The 23106-nt window shown below is 42.2% G+C and overlaps 2 protein-coding genes across 2 annotated transcripts in view; one reads left to right on the top strand and one right to left on the bottom strand.

Moving 5' to 3' along the window:
* Window positions 1-1602: 1602 nt before the first annotated feature.
* Ccdc47 (coiled-coil domain containing 47) lies at window positions 1603-19087 on the bottom strand. Its single transcript, XM_034504318.1, has 13 exons — window positions 18867-19087; window positions 15869-16137; window positions 14423-14530; window positions 13229-13403; window positions 11298-11419; window positions 11073-11138; window positions 8205-8306; window positions 7905-8015; window positions 6719-6804; window positions 5915-5973; window positions 5581-5690; window positions 5206-5373; window positions 1603-3248 (listed from the first exon to the last, which is right to left on the bottom strand). The coding sequence occupies exons 2-13, from the start codon at window positions 16130-16132 to the stop codon at window positions 3168-3170; spliced, it is 1452 nt and encodes a 483-aa protein (XP_034360209.1). The 5' UTR covers window positions 16133-16137; window positions 18867-19087; the 3' UTR covers window positions 1603-3167.
* A 616-nt stretch (window positions 19088-19703) lies between these two features.
* Window positions 19704-23106, top strand: part of Ddx42 (DEAD-box helicase 42) — a 31260-nt gene continuing 27857 nt past the window's right edge. Inside the window, exon 1 of the mRNA XM_034504312.2 lies at window positions 19704-19849. The gene's annotated coding sequence lies outside the window, so the exon portion shown is untranslated. The remainder of the gene's footprint in view (window positions 19850-23106) is intronic.

Here is a 23106-nt window from a genome sequence, read left to right as displayed (position 1 = left end):
GGTTTTAAACTATCTGTGAGATGAGCTGGAGAGACAGTTCAGCAGTTAAGAGCACTGACTGATCTTGCAGAAGTCCTGGGTTCCGTTCCTGGCACCCTAAGGGCAGCTCACAACCACCGGGAACCCCAGAAGTTTCAACATTCTTCTGGATCCCTTGGGCACTGTACATGTATAGTACATAGACATACATGCAAGGAAAACACACATACACATAAAGAAAAACTGTGAGGTAGGTAGGTAGGAAAACTGCTTACTCCATTATAAAGGAATAAACAACAGACTCAGAGGTCAGTGACTTTACCCAAAAGAAAAGGCTTAGCAATTTTTTTCAATACACTTATGTATCCACCTACTGTGTACATGTGTGCACACACCATGGCCCACATGTAGAGGTCAAACGATCACTTGTAGGAGTTTCATGAGTTTTGAAGATCAAACTCAGGTTATCAAGTTTAGCACGCACCTTCACCCACTGAGCCATCTCTCCGGTGCTAGCGATTGGTTTTGTTGTCACTGTCTTTGTTTATACTTCAGGGCTAATTTTGGCATTGTTAGTGATCCAGGCAAAAAGATTTAGGAAGCATGTTTTCTTTTCAGTGTGACAGTAAGCAACATTCTCCTCTCTTGGTCCTCTGATTCATATACAAGATGTCTTACCTAAGAAGAGGACTATAATGGTTTGGATCTTAAATGTCACCAAAGTCCCATGGTAAAGAGACATAGCCTGTGGCACTATGGGTAGGTGATGAAAACCAAAGAAGAAAGTGAGGTCACTGAGGGTGTGGCTTTGAGATATTAGTAACCCTGCTTCTATCTGTCAGCTCCCTGGCCACTATGAAGTAAGTAGCTTTATTCTACCACAGGCTGCCTCTGAACCAGAGGGCAGAGTCCAAGAACTGAAACCGCCATCCCAAACCATCTTTTCCTATCTGAAGCTTATCTCAGCTATTTTGTGACAGAAAGCTAACACAGGAAGGAGCTCATTAATAATATTGCTCCAACTCTGCCTCAAAACAAAACAAACAAAAACCACCACCACACCAACCAACCCCCACCCCCAAAACACCCCCAAGGGGGCTGGAGAGATGACTCAGAAGTTAAGAGCGCTGACTCTTCCAGAGGTCATGAGTTCAATTCCCAGCAAACACATGGTGGCTTATAACCATCTATAAATGAGATACGTTGCCCTCTTCTGGCTTGCAGACATATATGCAGGCAGAATGCTGTATACATAATAAATTAATAAAAAACTAAAAACAAAACCTAAAAAGTAATTTAAAAAAACTAAATTAAATTCAAACCAACCAACCAACCAACCTGTGGGCCAAGGTGCAGTGGTATGCCAGTGTCCCAGCACTCAGGAGGCTGAGGGTGGGAGTCCTGAGTTTTACTGTAGCCAGCTAGGGCTGCATAGTGAGACCCTTCTGAAACAAAACACAGAGGGCTTTAGAAGATAAAATACTACAAAAGTGTTAAGTGGTGACCACAAAGGAGTGCTCAAGATTAACGCTTCTGAAGGAAAACCATCTTAGTGTTTTAATAAGAGAATGGTGTACATACTTTTGGAGGACAACCACAAAATGTCAAAGCAGCACTCGCAGATTTTGTCAATCAGTTTAATGTCATAGGTAGTTCATATGAATGCTTAAGTTACAAAATTAGCTGCCACGGTCCGATGTGTGGGACTTTAAGAAAGCTTATATTACTTAAACGATAACCAAGCACATAAATTTTGATTCTAAATGTATTTTAAAGATTTGTAAAACAATGTTAAGTCTAAAATTATATGGCCTTAAAGTGATTCAATTTTGTGTTATTTTTTAATAACTTAAACTTGTGAACTGTTAAAAACCATTGCACTCGAATATCCCAGTGCATGTATTTCTATTTCACAAAGCCATGTGAAAAACTCCATCTAATTCCCAAGGCAGCAGCACACACAATTTTCACCCCAACTCACTGTTACTGTGTCAGAACACAGAAAGCATCAACAAAAACCCACCACCCACTCCCAACAAAAACCACCCTTCCCCACCCCAGCAAAAGCTACCTGGTACAAGCAGAGACTTAAGAAATGCTTTCTCGGTAGGAAGCATTTATAAAATGCAGAGATCTCAACAAGCCAAATTCTTATGCACAGGGACGGCCTCTCCCCAGCATCACTCCCACCTCATGAGTCAGACAAAATTCTGAATCACTTAAAAAAGCTCACTTTTTTAAAAGCGTATTTGTACATATCGATGGTTATTTGTTTCAAGAAAGTACATACCAGCTTTGTGGACAATATAAAAGCAGGCAGAGAAGCAAAATGCACTCATAAGACAGAGATCAGTTCTTCCATGAATACCTAACAGGCTGCAGCAAGCAAGGAAACCATTGTGATCTCCCAGAGACCAGCCATCTGACTGCCACTGATTGGAGCTAGGTGAAGCAGTTCACTTTTTCGTGCATTTCTTGCTCAGAAAAAATAAGCACATAACTACTTCAAATCCAGCACTCACAGTGTCATTATCAGGCAATGAGAAAGTGCTGCTGTCCTACCTACCTCTAGAATCTTCCATGGCCTGACTTACAGTATCCTAACACCTACATTTCTTCCTATAATACTGCCATCAGCACCACCCACACACAAAACACATGCTGTACTGTGTTCTAAGTCTTGAATTCGCCATCACATACAGTGTTCTAGATTCCACTTTTTTCACAAGTTTAATGTGGACACAGAAAAAACAAGCAATGTTTATTGTGCAATTCCAATAGATATTCTTAGGGTCTTGGTTTAGAGTCCGTCTCCATAGTTATTTCAACTGCCCAGTTTAAACAAAAAGCAACAACTACTTAGAAATTTCATGATCGTTCTTCAAACACCAAAGTAAAGCACTGATGATTCACATTATAATTTAAACATATTTTAAAACTACACACACTTTATATACCATTCCTTTTATAAAATAATCAAAATAATTTGATTATCTGGAAGGAAATAACTGAAAGAGCCTTTCAATGTATCTATAACCTCTGTAGAACTCCAAACCAAGAGGAGAGGGTGAGATACAGCTCTCTCAGTCAGTCAGCAGAAATATGTGACTGTGAGGTGAGGACGCCTGCTTTTCCATCTCCCGTGGACGCAGAGCTCACAGCAGCGAGGACACAACCTCTGCATGGCTCTACATGGCTTTCACTTTGATTTGCTTCATTTTCATTTGCTTCTTCTCCAACTTCTTTTGTTCTCTCCTCAAAGCAGCTTCCTGTATGGCAGGGAGGGGGAGAGAAGGATCCAAATTAAGCTCTAAGAACACACTGAAAGCCGGGAAACCCTGTCTCAAAAAAACCAAAAAAAAAAAAAAAAAAAAAAAAAGAACACACTGAAAGACACAGGGGCTGGAGAACCGGCTCAGTGGTTAGAACTCATGATGCTCTTGCAGAAGACCTGAGTTCTGTTCCAAGCATCCATCAGACACAGGCACCTCCACTCACCCATACTATTATTCAAAATCCTTTTTTGAGAGTGGGAGTGTGAGAAGTTTGAAATAGGGTTTCTCTGTGTAGCTCTGGCTGTGCTGGAACTCACTATGTAGCCCAGGCTGGCCTTGAACTCAGAGATCTGTCTGCCTCTGCCTCCTGAGTGCTGGGATTAAAGGCATATGACACCATGCCTGGCCTTTATCCAAAATCTTCGTCTTGCAACACACCAGACATTCTTAAAGAGACTTATAATAATTGCAAGCCAGGCATGATGACCACACCAATCCCAGCCAGCATTTGGAAGACTAAAGCAGAGGACTGCACTTTGGCTACATAGTTTCAGGCCAACCTTGGCTACATAGCTAATTTCAGGCCAATCTGTGCTAGGAGACATTGTTTCAAATGACAAAACAAAAACATTGCCAATTTATATGCTGAGGAATAAAAATGAGCACAAAACAAGGCAAAGAGAATTAAATCTTAATTCAGCACAATACTCATTGAGGTTTTGCATGTTATGTGTATTTCTTTTCTTTGAGGCAAGGTCTCAATAAGTTAACCACGCTGACATTAAATTCAACTGCCATACCCTTTTCTCATTATTTAGCCAACTGCTAGTCTTGAAATTGCTATGAAGGTCAGACATGGCGTAGAGATAGTAGAATTCACTAATTCTGTATCAAACACTAATTTTATTTTTTATTTATTTTTGTTTTTTGTGAAACATGGTCTCTCTATTTAGACTAGCTGTCTTAGAACTCACTCTGTAGACCATGCTAGCCTCAAACTCAGAGATCCACCTGCCTCTGCCTTTCAAATGCTGGGTTTAAAGGTGTGTGGTATCATCACCTGGCTTCAAACCCTAATCTTAAGTGACAAGTTTACTAAAATATAAGAACTGGGCAGTGATGGTGCACACCTTTGATCCCAGCACCTGGGAGGCAGAGGCAGGCGGATTTCTGTGAGTTTGAGGCTAGTCTGGCCTACAGTTCCAGGACAGCCAAAGGTACACACAGAGAAACCATGTCTCAAAAAAATCAATAAACAAATAAATAAAACATAAGATGCATATGCCAGCTTCTTTAAAAATTTCCTTCTAACCGTTTGATTTGGAATGGGACTGTGTTGGGAAAAGAGGGTAATTCAGTCATTTCCAGGTGCACAAACTCAACTTACTATGGAGTAAAGTGCTGTCAAATGACAACATATCCCAAATCTAAAAAATATTAACTTTTAGCTTGTGCACATTTCTACAGAGACTTATCATAGTAGACAGTAGAGTAGAAATAGGCATGTAGATAATAAAAAACAAAACAGCAGTTTTGGGGAAATCTCACAAAACCCCAACCCTAGACAAAGAACTGCAGGCAGCTAAGGAACACTGAGAGCAGGAGAACCAGTCTTCCCAGAGAAGAGCATCAACTGGTTCCCCAGCACCAAATGGTCAGCTCTGGAAATATGCACACAGGTAACAGCAGGCAGACTCAACAGGTTGTACTTACATAGTTAAGACACACACACACACACACACACACACACACACACACACACACACAAAGTTACAGCAACAAAGGAAAAGAAGCCATGCATTTGAAAGAGAGTTGTGGAAAGGAATGAATATATGGGAGGTTTGGGAGGGAGGACAAGGAAGGGGAAATCATATAATTATGATCTCCAAACATAAAAACCATATAATAGAAAAACCAAGCCCAGCAGCCTGAGCCTCTGGGAGTGTCTCACTTCCAGCCTGCGCTGCTTCTCAGGGTCCTCCTCGTTCATGATCCGCTCCTTCTCGGCTCTTTTCTTCTCCTCACGCCGAGACTGTGCAGCCTCCTGTCTCTGCACATGTGTCAACTTCAGAAAGTTCTCTTCCACTCGTGCCCGGTTCTTATCTGCTTTTTGTTTACCCTTCCCCAGGAAACAAAGACTTCATAAAGAACCAATTCTAAAGCACAGGAGAAAACCCCACTTAGCATTGCTAAAACTCCTCCCCTTTGACACTTCCAAGCCAACTAGCAAAGGCTCAGTCACTGCAGTCATGGATATCTGTGGCCCATCAGGGGAAAAACCCAACAACAAAAGGAGCTGGCTTGTAAAAGAGGATTAGAGACTTACTTCTCTGTTGAGTCGGAACTTTTTGGCTTTATCGATAGAATAAATCACCATGTTCATAAGGGGTAGCAAAGCCTCCATATCCTTTGGGTACGTGTTACCTGAGCCAGGCACTGGAAAACAGTAATGTTGAGTAATGACAGCATTAATACTTCATGGTTGGCAGTCTGTCTTTCTTAATGCTAACAGTCTAGCTCCTTGGAAGAAACCAAAAATCAACAAGGAGGAATGAAGTTAATGATGTAGTTTTAGAGCTATTATTTCAGAAGGAAAAATAATCTCAAAAACATTTCAGAAGAAACTAAAGAACTAGACGAACAGGACCCAGGACACTTACCATTAAATGTAAACAGTAGTGTCCTCTTGGTGTCAGGCAGCTTTAAAGGCTGACCTTCCCTGTCATCAAAGAGAAGTCTGTTAAGAGACTGCAAGAAAGGACCCGTCTATGCACACCAGCACGCATCTGACTCAGGTGGGCAAATGTCTGCAAACAGCAGTATGTGTGCTCTGCACCTCCAAGTCAGGGAACCCCAGAACCTGAAGGGCTTTACAGTCATCCACCAACTCTGCTACATTTGAACCCCTCCAGGGCTGTTTCCAGTGGACAAGATATATCCACTTTTACCCAGGGAGCCAGAAATATGCCTATATTTAAAAATGAGGCCATGGGCTGGAGAGATGGCTCGGCAGTTAAGAACACTGACTGCTCTTCTAGAGGTCCTGAGTTCAAGTCCCAGTAACCACATGGTGGCTCACAACCATCTGTAATGGGATCCGATGCCCTTTTCTGGTGTGTACTCATAGTCATTAAATTAATTAATTAAATATAAGGGCATATTTTTAAATATTTTTGCTTATTTTTTAATTTCTAAATTTATATTTTTGTGTCTGAGTGTTTTGCCTGCATGTATGTGTGTATGCAGTGTCCATGGAGGCCCAAAAAGGGTGTCAGATCTCCTGGAACTGGAGTTAAGAGTAGTTTTTAGCCTTCATAAAGGAGCTGGGAAACAAGCCCTGGTTCCTGGTTTTCTGCACGAGCAATACACTCTTAACCAGTGAGTCAAACTCAAGAGGCTACTTGTGGTGTTCCAACATAGAACTAATAAGGAAAATGAGTTTAATACTTTTATTTCATACGTACTCTTGCATAATCTTTGGACCAGAGAACTGGTCTGAAAAATGAACAGACTCAATCTTATCAGCATAGTGTGTAAGAAAATGAACCATCTGAAAGAAATCCAGAAAGAAAGAATATTAATTAAAGTTTAGTGTACTTCCAGGCTTTCATAGATATTCACCTTATAATCCTTACTTTTATAAAATGTCATTCAGACTAAAATACTTTTTTTAAAAAAAAGATTACCTCACCTTCAGTTTAGAGAAATGGTTCATTTAGTCCCAGCACTGGGAAGGCAGAGGCAGGCAGACCTATATGAGTTCAAGGACAGCCTGGACTACAAAAGCAAGTTCCAGCACAGCCAGGGTTATTCTCTGCAGCCACCCTCCAGCCTTAGCCCCTCCCATGACAGGATCACAAGTGCCCACCCTGACTTACACAAACTGAAACTCAAGACTGGACTGTAGTATTAAACAAACTTGAAAGCTGGCTTAGAGCAGTGGCACACACCTTTATTTGTAACATTTGGGGGATAGAGGAGGACCTCTATGAGCCACGGCTACATAGTTAGACTCAAAAATCAAAACAAAAAGCTTGAAAGCCTGAAAGTCAATAGGTCTTTTAGAGAACTTTGTATTCTATTGTGTGTGTGCATGTGTGCTGTGCACCTGGGGAAGGTAGAAGAGAGAGTCATATCCCTCATAGCTGGAGCTGTGGGACTTGTTAGGACTTGCTGGAGCTTGTTAGGAAGTTGCTAGGACACGAGCTCCAGCTGCCAGGCTGGCCATTTCTTGGACTGACAGCCCTCTGGCAAGCTGTCTATCAGCATGAGGAAGCAGTGTACACCTGTAACTAATGGATGGCTCAAAGAAGACCTGTCCCAACTGTAGGGAGACCACCCTCTCAATATGAAAGCCAGCCAATACCTCAATGAGAATGGTAGACAATTGACAGCTGTGTTACCCAGTTGATCAAAATCAGGTAAATGACTGTAAGTTAGAGAATGTTTATTATGAATGATCTGTAGTCCGAGATTATTTACCTATTGTTTCAGCAAGGGCAAAATAAAATTCAGTATGTGATATATATAACATATATATGTATTTCTTCATTTATTTGGAGATAGTCTCTCCTTGTACTACCTAGCCTGGTCTAGAACTCACGACATCACAGACGTGCACTAGTGCACACCATTCTCTGTCACATTTACCTTTGTATCCATCATCCCCTCGGTGACTTCCCCCATTTCCGACAGAATGGCCAGAGAGTCCGGCAGCCCATACTTTGCTCCAGACTTAGGTTTATCACTACAAAACTCACTCTGCAAGAGAAACGGAAAACACGAAACATGATTATTTTACACAGTTTTCCCCAAATGGCTAGGTATGTACAATCTATTCTGAAGTGGTGCTTAACATCTGAGACAGAATTGTGCTGTCCTACAAAGCTGAACTTCTCTGTGATTAAGAGGCAGTTCTGACAAACATTTAAACAGAGCAGCTTGACATACCAGATCCTGCATCTCTTTCTGCAGCCGCAGCAAAGCTTTTCGAGTGCCGACAGCGAACACGTATGTGTCCATGTCCTCGTCATTCATTGTTACTTTTATTTGCTTTGAAAAGAAAACAAGACATGACACACTTACTGAGTTCTATGGTGGGTAGGTTTCTAAATGGCCCTGAAAACTTCAGCCTTCTGCTATACACACTCTTCCCCTGACAGGGTTCATGGATGTAACACAAGACCCCTAATCGGTTGATTCAAACTAACAAAAGAGCACTGTCTTGGGTATGAAAAATAATCCAAATTATTAAAAATAACTGGGCCTCAGCTGAAAAGAATCTTTGGGACCAACGTGATCATCAAGGGAGAGGGATGGATTATAAGGTCATGAGGTCCACACCTGCAGGACCTGGGTAACTCCTAGTTAATGGGTGGTGAGAAAATAGGTGCTTATAAATCCAAGAAACTGAATTCTGACAAAAATCTGAATGTGCGTGTAAAGAAGGAAACACAAGCCTCGCTCACACTGTTTTCAGCCTTGTGTACCCAAGGAGAGGACCCAGCTAATCCACACTGGGCCACTCATGTGCTCATAGATAATAAATGCCCAAGGAGAGGACCCAGCTAACCCACACTGGGCCACTCATACACTCACAGATAATAAATGCCCAAGGAGAGAACCCAGCTAACCCACACTGGGCCACTCATGTGCTCATAGATAATAAATGGTTCTGGTTTTTCTTTTCTTTCCTGCTTTTTTGTTATTTTGTTTTGCTTTGTCTTTAAGACAAGGTCTCAAAATTTCTTTTTAAATTTTGCTGGTTATGGAGATGTATACCTTTAATATCAGTTTGAGGGCTGGTCTACATAGTGAGACTGTTTCTGTGCACCATGTGTGTGCAGCTCCCCTGGAGGCCAGAAGAGAGCACTGGATCCCTGGAACTGGAGTTATAGATGGTTGGTTAGGAGCTGGGTGTCGGTTCTGGGAATCATATCCAGGTACTCTGGAAGAGCCCCCAACTTCTCAGCCATCCCTCCAGTCCCAGATGGTACTGACTTAAGCTGTCCAGCTTTGTTGCAAATCATTATGAAGAAACCCTGCACTAACATAGGTTCATACTGAGTAGTCAAGTACCGAAGCCAGCAGTAAACAAGATCCAAGTGGACAGTGTGATGTAACAATTATATCCAGGTTTGTCTCAAGTTCCTGGCACAGAGCTAAAACCTTTATGCTTCATTATTTATAAGGAGCCCCTTTCAATCAGCCTGAGTTCACACTAATGTAAGGTCTCCACACAGCTTCAGGAATTGGGGGCTGATCATGTTATATGAGGGCTGAAGCCTTCAGCCCTTCTCAGGGTCCTGAAGAAGAAGAACATGGAGCTTTGTGCTCTAGAAACCCTTGAGTCACATTCGGAAAGCTTCCATATTTGTGAACTTGTGGATTCACTACAGAGCAGGATGCGCAGAGATGATAGAGAGGTTCCACGCACCTCCATCCCTTTCCACAGCACCCCACTGTGTAGCTCTGGCCAGGCCGAGTTCACCCAGTAGTCCAGGCTGATCCACTGCAGACGCATGAGTGCTGGGACTAAAGGCACGTGCCACCATGGCTGGCACCCTCATTTTGTTTTTTTTCCCAAACCGGCTATTGCTGAGTTGTGTCCTTAATAAGTCAGTAAATATAAGCAAAGCTTTTCCATGAATTCTATGAATCATTCAAAAAGTTATTCAACCTGGAGGGAGGATGGGAACCCTCAATTCATAGGTGACCAGCCAAAAGTACCTATGGTATGGTGGCCTGGGATTTAAAATTTCCTCACAAGTAGGGACATTGGGAGTGTGTGTGTGTGTAGAGGGCCTGAACCCCTTCAACCTGTGGGACGTGAAGCTAATTCCAGGCAGTGTCAAAATGAATTGTTGGATCCCAGCTGGTGTCTAGAGCACCCAAGAACTGACTATTATCGGAAAACATCCTTACACAGGTAAAAAGTACTTAATATTCTGCGTAGGAACAGACAATGCTATAAACTTATCTGACATGATAAAATGTGGTTCTAGTTGTGCTAATTTTATTTCTTTATGATTGGGCCAAATTCTTAGTATATGGAAGAAGAAAAATGTGGGGCTGGAGACAGATGGCTCAATGGTTAAGTACACTTGCTTCTCTTGCAGAGGACACAGGTTCAGTTCTTAGCACTCACAGTACCTCATAACCACTTGTAACTCTAGTTCCATGGGGTCTAATACTCTTTTTGTACATACATGTAGTACACAGACAGACATGCAGGCATCACACATATAAAACTCAAAAATCTTTTTTCCAAAGGTAAAATGATTCCCTAATGTAGGGAAAGACCTGGTAAATGGTAGCTATATCTTTAAAAAAAAAAAATTCTGTACATCTGTATTTACAGGAAATTGCAAAAGCAGTCTCTTTAACAGAACCCAGAAGAAAAAAAAGCAAACTAATAACAATCCTATCTGAGACTATCTCTTTGGGAGAGAGGCAAGAGATATTTTTGACAGTGAACACAATTTGTAGAGTCATGTTAATTTAATAAATGGAAGACAGTATACCCAATAACCTAGATTGTGATCTGAGCTCTTTCAATCAAAATCATTTGAAGTAAAAATAGTTAAGAAACCAAAGTAAAACAAACAAACAAACAAACAAAAAACTGAAATCCCTGCAAAGAAGCAATCAGAGGCCTCCGGATGCTGAAATCAGAAAAGCCCATCTGCTTTGGTAGACAAGCATCGTATTTTCTGGCGTGGACACAGATTGCCAGGAATTTCAAACACAATCTAGATAGAAATGGAATAGTTAGGAAATAATTCAGTTTGTACCAAGAAACCCAGCAGGAATACATACCACTTGATCACTCACTGGCCTCATCATCCGGGCCAGGACATTAAGTAAGTCTTGTCTCTTAAGGAACTGAAAAAATGAGAGAAATTGGTCAATACTTTGCAGCTTACACAACAGCCTTGGAGGGACTCAACTATTTCATTTGCCAACTAGTAGAAATATAATACTCAGACCTTATTTTTAAAACATGAGGGAAGTTATATGTCAGAGCAGAAGCTCCCTACTCACCCTCAGCTGGATAAGCATGCCCTCACAGCACACTCGGCCAGAACACCACAGGTTATAGATGTGTTCATTCTCCTGATTCAACTTTCCTGTGCTTGTGGCTTCTTTGTTAGTTCCATCATCCCCTAGGAGTAAAAGCACTGAGTCTGACTCACTGGGCGTCTGGATCACTTTAGACAGCAATGCTTTGCTATCTCACAGAATTTCCTTGGACAGGGATTAAAAGATCAGCACTGTTGCTTTTACTTCAATATTATTTTAAAGGTTTTACACCTCAATAGATGTGATGTCTGCATTGATCACCTGCTCCATCATATCTTAATTCATCTAGTCTTGAAGACACACTCAGGGTCATCTCTCAGTCAACAATCTTCATACCAACATTTGTATATAAGGCCTGGATTTTCTGAATGAGCTCCATTAATTCCAATTACCTCTGACAGGGTAGAGTTCAAAGGCAGTTTCCAGACATTTCAAATCACCAAAATCATTATTTTATCTCAATTTTATACCAATTTCACGTAGACTACAGCAAACAACTCCCAGAGATTCCTGTGCAAAGTGACTGATTTCCACTGTTCCACCATTTTATGTAGCTATCCATTCATGTTCCTCTGTAAATTTATGCAGAGAGCAGAAAAAACGGTATCTCCACTGCTACCAGTATACAGCCGGCACCAAGACCAGGCATCAGGGAGACAGACAAGCTCTTTATCATCTGCTGGCCAAGCGTGCTGGGGTGCTGAAGGTTGCTGTAGAAGTAGTAGAAGGCTAGTAGAGGTGGGGCTTCTTTTTACTTTTAAAACTCTTTATTGTTTTCATTAAAAAGTTATAGACTCTGTCTGGCATGAAGAAGAGGAAGGGCAATGAGCCAAAGAATGCTCCCACTACCCCAACCCAAATTCTCTGGTCAAAAAACACTCTGAAAACCATGAAACAGGGAAGAGAGCATCCACTGTTAAACAGGTATAGTTTAATATAGTCTAATAACATAGCTGCAATTTAACCTCTGAGATAAGCTTTACCATGGGCTTCCTTCTTAGAAAAACCAAACTATATCCAACTAACAGTGTTGTAACAAAGAACAGTTAAGAAACAATAAGTGACCTCCCCCCCGCCCAAAAAAAAAGCCAAACAAAACCCAACATTTTGTGAGGCTTAACTTGGTGGCATTAGGAAGGTAGAGGCCTGCTCAGGGCAACAGAATCGACCAGCAAGATGGCTCAGCTGGTGAAGGCAAGACTACTAAATCCTGAATGCTGGGCCCTTATGTGGCAGGTGAGAAGGAATCCCACAGGCTGTTTTTCCTGCTTATGTTCTCTGCCACTAACACTCCTACCCGCCTCCAAACATAAAACAACAACAAGTTAACTAAAAACAACTAAAGCAACCACACAAAACAATGCGCGTGAAGTACACACCACAGTATAAAGTACACACGACAGTGTGTGTGAACTGCAGTAGATGGGTGGGAGCTTGTCACTAAGGAGACTGAAAGTGCTGAGTGAGTGTGAAGGCAGCTGCCCACCCTACAGACTGTGTGTATATCGCACCTGTGGCATACAAACTGAAGGACCCAGCACTTGAAGAAATTGTGAAGACTTCCCATTTCTAAAAATCAAAATGAAATTAGTTTATCAAACTACCTACCTAAAATGGCAGTTTCTTGTTTCAAAAAGATTTTTAAAATTTTGCTTTTATATTGACTGTATCAAAAGCTGTTTAGCAATTCTACTGTTGACTAATGAAAAATGAGCCTCTATATTTAATTTACTCATATATAGAACCCAACAAAATGGGGTCCTTGGAGAAAACCAATGCACTGCAGTCAGCATCCGTGAAAGCACTTAGCTATTTTTTGCTGAGTGAGGGATAAACTGTTCTTACCAGACTGTTTCCAGGCAGGCTGCCGGACTTGGATTGGCTTCACTTACCCACTAAGGTAAAGTTGCTCTCCAAAAGCTCTCTATGAGAGTTAAACCAGGCCTGAGCAAGTCGGCTGTTTTTATTCTTCCCAATGATGTAGTTCATGATATAGGCAAGAAGACCAGTCACCATCAAAATTTCTAGGTAATAACTCTCCCAACTGTTCTGGAGGTGTGCAGGAACCTTAAGAAGGAGAAATTCCCACTTAATGTTGGCTGAGATTAAACACAGAGTCTAAGGAATGGATGAAACATGAGAAAGCCCATAGGCGGAAGCAGATATGTGATATAACTCTCACTGGGAAAAAGTTATACTAGTGGTTCAGAGAAGACTCAATGGTTAGGAGCACTGGCTGCTCTTGGAGAGGATATAGGTTCCGATCCTAGCACCCAGATGGAAGCTTACAACCATTTCTAACTCCAGTTCTAGGGGACCTGATACTGTCTCTGTTCTCCAAGAGGGATAGGCACGCACATGGTGCACTTAATATACATACAGAAAAAACACCCCTACACATAAAATAATAACAAATAATAAAAAAGTTACACTTAGAAAAATATGCCCATTTTGATCTTCTAGATCAGCTTTTTAGTTTGTTTGTTTGTTTCAAGACAAGGCTCTATAGCCCTAGCTGTCCTGGAACTTGAGCCCTAGCTGTCCTGGAACCTGATTTGTATACCAGAGAACTCAGAAGTCAAAAGATCTGCCTGCCTCTGCCTCCTGAGTGCAGGAACTAAAAGCATGGCCACCATGCCCGTTCCAGGTCAGCTTTTAAAAGACTCCTTAAGAAACTGTCTATCTGAGTGTGGTGGCACATGCTTTTAGTCACAGCACTCAGGGAGGCAGAAGCAGGCTGCTCTCTGTGAGTTCTAATCTAGCCTGGTCTACAAAGCAAGTTCTAGGACAGACAGAGCTGCTGCACAGAGAAACCTGGTCTCAAACAAGAAAAAAAAAATGTAAAGAATCGAATGTACCAAGCTAAGTAAGTGGATGGTTGGGCATCCACTTACTATACTTGAATGAAGTAGACAGGCTAGACAACAGCATGAGAGTTGCTTCACAGTGATGGATGCCCATCACAACTCATGCTAGGCTCTTTATTAGACTGCGCTAGTATTCCAACACCCACTGTGCGCCATGGATTATAGTTATGGTGTTAACATTTATTGTTTAGTTTGTGATTTAGAATCTTATATACTTACATCAACAATTGTTATTGGGTCTTTGTTTTTGTTAGAAGAGGTATCTGGCTTGTCTTCATAACCCTCAAATTCTTCATCGTCATACGGCTCACTTTCCGTATCTCCCTCCTACAAAAACAAAACACAGTCACATCTACAAATGGCACCAACAGCTGTGTCGCAGTTTGTTGGTGACATCTGTAGAGAAAAGCATGACTCCTGAGCAACAAGTACAGAACGGAGACAGAAATGCTTTTAGCAAAATCCCAAACTTGGAGGTGTAAGATAAGCAAGTTCCAGAAAACTAACTTTCATACTTAATGACATTTAATACTGCACTTCAGATTTGAATTTTGATAAGAGAGCTGGGCATGCTGGCAAGTACATTTAATCCCAGCACTTGAGAGGCAGGTGGTTTGTGATTTTTGAGGCCATCCTGGTCTACATAGACAGTTCCAGGATAGCTGTGGCTACATGGTGAGACCCTGCCTCTAACAAACAACAAAAAAGACAGAAAGGAAATGTCCTAGTCTTCTCACCTCTTCTTCCTACACATAAAACTATGTGGGTGATGAATATGTTAATTAGCCTGATTGGATTAATTTAATTCTGCAATGAACATGCATACCAAAGCATATGGTAAAGAGAAAAACAAAACACACAGTGAGATCATTTCTCAGAAACGAACAAAATGAGATACTACACAACATAAATAAATAGCAAACCTGAAAGATGACACAAAAGCTCCCAAACACCGAAAGAATGAGGACACTTACTTTAAAACCCAAAGATCTAAATTCTCACCCATCCATTATCTACTCAGTTCAGATCTTATCTACTCCAGTAAGTACAGAAAACACAGTGCTTTATCAAGGTAAAAGGTAGGAACACACCACAAGTCACAAGAGTTAAAGGAGGTGGTGCACACCTTTAATCTCAGTGCTCAGGAGGCAGAGACAGGCAGACCTCTGTGAGTCTGAGGTCTAGAGTTTGGTGTCCCAGCCTGGTCTACAAAGCCAGGTCCAGGACAGCCAAAGCTACAGAGAGAAACCTTGTTTTAAAAGTAAATAAAAAATAAATAAACCAAACCAAACAACAACCACAAAAATATCTCGAGAGAGAGAGTAAACTAGAAAACCTAAACAAGAAGTGCTAAACAAAAATGAAGATTCCAGACAGCAACATTAAAAACCCAATATTTGGGGTTTTGTCTGAAAAAAGCACTAATAAATTTTTCCATCCTCCTGAATTCCCCAATAAATCAACCTACTTGGTGGGGCTGGAGAGATGTCTCATAAATTAAGAGCACTTGTTGTTCTTGCAAAGGGGCTGGATCTGATTTCCAGAACCCACGTGGCTGCTCAGTTCCAAAGGATTCACGGGCACCAAGTGCACACTGCACACCTACATGCAGGCAAAACACTCATACACGTAACAATAAATAACTCTTAAAAACAAAAGCCCCACCTGGGTATCTGCATCTTCGAAATCGCCTTCTTGGCTTTCATCCTGCCCTTCCAACTCCACAGTGGCCTCGTCCTCATCATCTTCAGTGCTGATCACTCGCTGAGGAGATTCCGTAACAGAATCTTCCAGGACGTCCTCAAACTCAGCAAAATCATTATCATCATACTCTACTATGTCTTCCTCATCCTCGAAATCATCAAACTTGGCTTCAGAGACACTCCCAAACACCAAGAGGACGACACAGAAAGCACAGGAGGCTTTCATTGCACCTTAAAAATAAGCCGTGAGAAACAGTGTACGCTAAGTGACCACCTTTGCATGTACATGACTATTGCATTTTGTAAATTGTTAGTCACCTACAGATCAGCTAGGTGTGGTGGTACATGCTTGTAACGCACTACTCGGAGTGGGAAGAGGAGCAGAAATCCAAGGCCTGCCTTGGCTATATAATGAGCTCAAGGCCAGACCAACCCACAGGCTGACCCTTACTTTAAAAAAAAATAAAACAATCTCGCAAATGCCTCCTGCTTTTCTCTTCCTCTATACTCTTGGATGCAGATAGCGCTACGTAAAGGAAACAATGAGCTGCGGCCAAGAGGCATGGGGTCTATCCAGATCCTGTCAGCAGTTCTCAGTAAAAACCAAGATACACTATTAATTTCTTTAGGTTCAATTCGCTAAAATCTTCTTTCTGTAAATTATACATTTCATAAGCTTTTCCCCCACACACAACAGTATTTTTGAGAAACTATTAAAACCTTTCTAGGGGCTAGAGAGATGGCTCAGCAGTTAAGAGTACTGTTCTTCCCAGAGGACCCAGCACCTACATGGCAGTTAACAACTCTCTGCAACTCTAGTTCCAGGGGATCTGAAACCCTCACACAGACATGCATACAGGCAAAACACCAATGCACATAAAATAAAAATAAAAAATTAAAAAAAAAACCCTTTTTAAAAGACCTAAAGACTACAGAGAATAAGATACAACTATGGATATGTAAATAGTTACAAAATAATCCATAAATAAAAAACACCAAGACTGAAATGAAGCTTGCCAGTATAGTCCTTGTAGTCATTCTTCTGACAAACATAAGGTTGGCTTCACGTCAGTATTAAAAGAGAAAGGCAGTTACCTGCAGATCAACTGTAGATATGTGTTTGCCCTGCAGACATGTTCTCCTGGACACACAATTGCTATGATCATCACAAGTGTGAACACTTAAGCACAGAAGGAAAATGTATCAATACAACTACTAAGTTACAAAATGGGCTCAGCCTAAGGGTATTGCTTTTGCATGAAATCTCAGAAGACAACGCAAAAATATTTTCAACCAACAAAATCATTTATGTTTTCAATTCTGCTCCCTCATCTAAACACCCTCTATCTTTAGTTATCTAAAGAAAAAAATCTATTTTTAAACATTGAAATTCATCCTAAAGAATAGATATGTTAAGAGTATTTAGTCCTGACAGGCCACTGATGGGTATGTGTGAGCGTTACTACTGATGATTAAACTAGCAGTTGTCTTCTGACCTCTACATGCCCAGTGGTATAATACCTCTCCCCTCATATATGCCTGACCCAAAAAAATAAATTAATGTAATTTTTAAAATGTTACAAAGAGAGGCTGGGTATGTAACTCAAGTTGTTAAAGAGTGTCTTACTTGATACCAGGACCATATAAAATTGGGTGAGGTGGTATACTCCTGTAATCTCAGCACTTGGGAGACTGAGGCAGAGAGACCAAAGTTCAAGGCCATCCTCTTCAACATAGTGAGTCCAGGCTTCATGAGACCCCGTCTAAAAACTCTAAGGGGCTGGTGGAATGGGGTGTCCCAGCACTCAGGAGTCAAATGCAGGCACATATCCAAATTCAAAGCCAGCAAGGTCTACATTGTGAGACCTTATACTTAAGGAGGGGGTGTGTGTGCAGATGTAGTAGCTTAATTCTGTAGTCCCAGCGCCAGGGAGTCAGAGTTAAGAGGACTACCCTGAGTTCCAGTGGCCTGCCCTGCCCTGTCCTACATAGTGAGTTTTAAGCCAGCCTGCAAGAGTGAGACACCGTCTCAAAAAAGAAAGAGCTTCTGCTTTAGTGTCTCCCTTTTCAAGTAGAAGTAACTACATATCCTTGTCAACTTGACAGTCTGGTCATTTCAAACTCAGTCTACACCAGGAATGTTCACAACACAGAAGTATTTCTAATGTAATTCATACAACCAGGCTCCCTCAAGGTTATTTAGGTTAAAATTATTCAAGCCATTTGTGCACTGGCTTTCTCTCTGATAAGACTTGGCTGTGCCTGTCAACCCATTTTCTCAGATGCACAGCTCTGTGCCAGGTCACCCAGCTTCTAGGACTTCTGAAGCAGAAAACACAAGAATCCAAGCCAGGCACAAGCATTAACATGCCCATCTTGGTTATCTTCTACAAGCTCACTCAACAGAAAGGAGTAAATGTAGCAATCATTGCTTGTCCTTTCAGGCCTTTGTGCCATTAGTCAAAATGATGAAACTTCTAGAAATGATGTAGACATTTCTGTCATCTTACAAAGTGTTGGTTACAAACAAGTTGTATGTTAGAAACCTTCGAGTAAGGTCGACTCTAGAAGTGGTTGCTTCCGTGAAACTTCTAGTGTCTGATCCTACCTCTACCACGGAGAAGCCTAATGTCTATGCTCCATTCTTCTGGCTACACACCAGATATTTTCTCAGATTTTTGTCCTGTTCGTTGGGATCTACTCGAAACCACTAATATGACCCCCAAACCTACCTAAAGCCCAAACAGAAAATGGACCAGAAAAGGATGGACAGAGGTTTAATCTTTTATTTTTTTTTAACTCAGGAGAGATAAGTTGCGGGTATTGTTGCATGTCACCACGGGCCGGACTTAAAGGGTTGGTTAGTAGAGAAACAGTACCTGGCTCTGCGGCCACGCAACTTAGTCACCGCTCGGCCTGGCCCGGTCACACCGACTGGCCTGTCATGGCCCGCTACCTACCTGCACCCAAGGCTGCAACCGGGTCCGGGGCTCCTGAGGCCACCACCTCCACCCGGTCTGCCTTTGTCTGGTTTCTGCCTTCAGGTCGCAAAGATATCTGCGGGCCGCGATGTCACTGAACAGCCCAGAACAGGTAGCTCAGTCACGGTACCCTACTCTTCACGTAGCTTCAGCCGTCCGTTACGTAGAATGCGTGCGGATAGTTTGCGTCTGCGCGCGGCGTGGGGGCGGAGCGCGGCCTTAAGGACGTCGGCGCAAGGCGAGCTAGGGCTGCTGGGAAAATTACGTAACCCCCGCCGTCCCCTGGGCTAGAAGTGCTCTAGCGGAGGCTGGGTTTCTCCCGTAGGGTTCCGTCAGGTTGACGTCACTTTGATCTGATGCTCCGGAAGCTAAAGGTGGCCATAGTCTGTGGGACCATGTGGACAGAGGCATGAAGGGAAATGTTGCCCAAGTCGTGGGGGTTGTGTGTGTGTGTGTATGTTGTTGTTGTTGTTGTTTTTTTTTTTTTTTTTTTTTTGGCAAGAGACAAGAGCTAAGGGAGGGTCGACATTCTTAAGTAAATAAAGTTTCCCGTTAACAGCCTATATTATCTTGAATTTTTTGGGCGGTTCCCTGTCGCCGCCGCTCTCTTCACCCCTGATCTACTCTCTACACGAGTCATACATACTCTTCACACAGAACCAGGTTTCCATCCGGAGTGTGTGACGTGTTTATGTTGTGTTCCGGAATCAGAAGGGCGGGCGTAATTGGCGCCTTTCGGGAGCCGTAGCCCCAGCCACACCCTACGGCTCGCGCCCTCCTCAGCGCGCATGTCAGATGCGCCCCTCCCTCCCCACCCCCAGTCAGCAACGGGCCGTGAGGCGGCGGCGAAGGGGGCGGAGGAAGAGCGCGGCTGGACGCGGTCCGGCACCGCGCGTACGCTGGGCCGCGGGGGTTCTTTCGCGCCGACTGTAGTAGCAGCTGCGCTGCAGCCGCAGCATCAGGTTTGTGTAGAGGGCTCTCCAGACGCAGTGCCGCTAGCCCCGGGGGCGCGAGAGGCAACTGGGGCCTGGCGAGGGCGGAGGAACCTCGGTCTCACTTAACAAAGAATCGGCAGAGCCTCGGGACACGGGCGGCTGCAGGGGTCCGGGGAGGGATGGGTACGGGGTCTGGAGCCCCGAGGGCGGCCCTCCGGAGCTCGGTTGCTTTCCCACGGCTCTGCTCCTCGCACGTCTTAATGAGGCCCACTTGGCGGCTTTCCGGAGGCGGTGCTTGATGGGCTACAGGAAGGAATTTTCAGGGTGCTGGGCTCTTAAGCTGTGAGAGTCAGTGGAGGTGTGTTGATCCCAGTTGGTAGTTGTTGGGGATTGCAGGCCCACAAATGGAGGGGAAGGGTCTCTGTAGCAGAAGTTGACAGATTGGAAGGTTGTAATAGTCGTTGATCTTTGTGAAGCCCTGAGTAGGTCATGATTAACATCACCACAGTTACAAACTTTTTGCGGCCTACTTGAGCCTACCTGATGTTAGCAAATAATATATACGGATTGCAAACGCGTACCAGAAACGTAAGGAAAAATTATATTATTGAAGTTTGGAAGCATATATAAGCTTTTCTGTCATCTTATCTTTTCCCTTTTCACCCCTACGCCTTTAGGCTGTCGTTTTGTGGCTTTCCTGCATGTTTGTTTGTTTGTTTGTTTGGTTTTTGCAAGTGTTATTTCTGTATCGTCTCCTACATACACCTGAACAGCAGGGATTATGTCGTAATTCACTTAAACTTTGTAGAGCCCAATCCTTTTCTGGCAGGTAGGAAGTGAGCAGTAACTCTGATTTATTCTTCCAGGGCAGAAAATGTTATTTTCCTTTACCTAGAAGGAGAATTACGTGGCCTAAGGTGATTCATTAAAAAAAAAAAATTGTTATTGCCTCTGTGCCTGTTCTGTCTCGAATTGCCTGAGTGAGTGTTAAGTCTGTGACCACTGCACTCATGAAATTTTTAAATATTTTTTTTGCACGTGTTTCTCTATGTATGTTTATCATACCCTCCTGTAGAGGTTAGAGGCCAACCTGTAGGAGTTGGTTTTCTCCTTCTACCATGTAGGTCCTCAGGATGGAACTTCGGTCAGGCAGTTAACCTGCAGAACCATTTTACCAGTCCCGTCATGAAACTTTCTAGTGAGAAATGAGAGATAGATGTGTGTTATGCTATATGTTAAAAGAGTAGTCTGTACCAGCACAAGAGGCTTGGGAGAAGCTGCAGTAGAGTGGTCAGGGAAAGCCTTTTAGGTAAAGGAACGATATTAAGATGGTGAGGGCATCTCCCTATGGAAGTATCTGGAGAAAGGAACGTTCTGAGCAGGGGGACAAAGCTGGGCCAGTTAGAGGAGCGGTGTGTTTGCAGCGTTTAGAAAATGAGAGAATTATAGATGAGACCATAAAGAAAGAAAAACAAAACAACCAGGGCCTTGTAGATTGTTTTGAAGATTTCCTCTTCACTCTGCATGAAATAGGGCTGTCTGAGCAGAGGAGTGATAAAACTGACTTCCATTGTAATACAATTCCATTCACTGTAATGTAGATTGTGATAATATAGTGCTTGATAATATAGTTTTGAAAGGAATACACTTAACATTTGTGTTCTATCAATTTTGTAGTTCCAAGTTGTCCTTGGCTTCATGAAAACTGATAGGAAAGGAGTGCTTCTTAGATGACTCCTTGTACTCACTCACATTTTATTAGGTTTGGAATGTGATGAAATTCTTGGGTTTTTGACACCTTTGCATTACATTAAAGAAAGCAACAAATTACAATTTGAATATAGCTATTTTCTGTTCTGTCACAATTTCCTATTAAGCCATTTAAAGAACTAACTGCTCTATAAATGTTCTTATTAAGCAGATTATTAAGTAGAGTAGATATTAACCAGCTGTCACTGTAGCTCTCTTATGAAACTTACCCCACTCCTTGACTTCAGTGATCTTGATATCATCATAAATGGTGTGTGATACTTGAATGTGAATCTGATCATTTTACCAATGGAGAGATTGCTTTCTGGAGAAATGGTAACTATGCCTGTAGTGTGTGTTGCACTATGTTACCATGTTTCATTCATTGTATTACTTTGAGTTTTATTTATTGAATTTGCTACAGAGTCTCACTCTTTAGGTCATGTTGGTCTGGAACTCACTGTGTAGCTCAAGTTAGTCTTTAATTCACAGGATCCTGTCTGCCACCCTCTTGATTGCTGAAGCATGGGTCACCACACTTTTTTTCCCCTTTAACTCTGGTTTTTACTCTAGTCATAAGGTGTGTGATAGTCTCACCATCTTGCAAATGGAAAACTTGCCTAATAACATCTTTGAGATTCATGCTATTAATGGCAGAATTAGAGTTTGAGTATATCAGCTGGTATTATTTTACAATCCTGTTAAGAGTTCTTACTAAATCATCACTTTGGTACCTGGACACCAAGCAGGACTTCGTAGCATCTTCAGTTGTCTTCATTCAAGGGCAGCTCCTCTTTGAGAACTCTTGCATATAAAGCATGAATAATGAGTGTCTACTCTTGAAGACCTAAGAGATTAAAGGTAAATACTCAGTCATGAAGTGTATAATGTTTAAGGAATAACATAGTGTCAGATGTTCAGACAGAGAAGGAATTTAACATAAACATCACTTTCTAGACAGATCATACTCATATTGATACTCTGTACAGTTAAGAAGGACCTTGATAGGTCAGTAAGTCAACAACAGAGACTTAGTGTGGGAGAATCCAAGTAGGGATAAAAACTCCACCAGACTGCGTGATTTTCTTTGCAATCCTGGGCAGTATGGGTGTTTAAAATCATTTACTGCCACGAGCCCAGTCTGACTAACTGGAGAGCAGCTAAATTGAAGGGAGTGACAGAAGCATAAATTGGTATTTTGAAGATGGTTTTGCTGAGTATGTGTGCTTCATGAGATCTGTGGCTTGTTGTGATTTTCCTTGGTTACACAGTATTAACAGACACAGTGCTGTTCTGCCAAAGGAAGTAGAAATTCATTTTGTTTTCAGTTTTGTCTCATTCTTAACTTCATTTTATACTTTTCCTACATAAAAGTCACATTTTATAAATTATGGAATGTTTGTTAGTTGTAGATGCAGCTTCTAGGTGTGTGTCACATGACTTCCAGTACAGCAGACATTGTTGAGGCAAAGTTGTGGGAACTGTTGCCCTGATGAGTAGTATACTTACCTCAGTGAGTCCTCTGCCGTGTTAAT

The sequence above is a fragment of the Arvicanthis niloticus genome, chromosome 6 (genome assembly GCF_011762505.2).
Source record: "Arvicanthis niloticus isolate mArvNil1 chromosome 6, mArvNil1.pat.X, whole genome shotgun sequence".
Taxonomy (NCBI): domain Eukaryota; kingdom Metazoa; phylum Chordata; class Mammalia; order Rodentia; family Muridae; genus Arvicanthis; species Arvicanthis niloticus.
The sequence above is the reverse complement of the archived record's forward strand: the minus strand, read 5'-3'. Positions and strand labels throughout refer to the sequence as shown.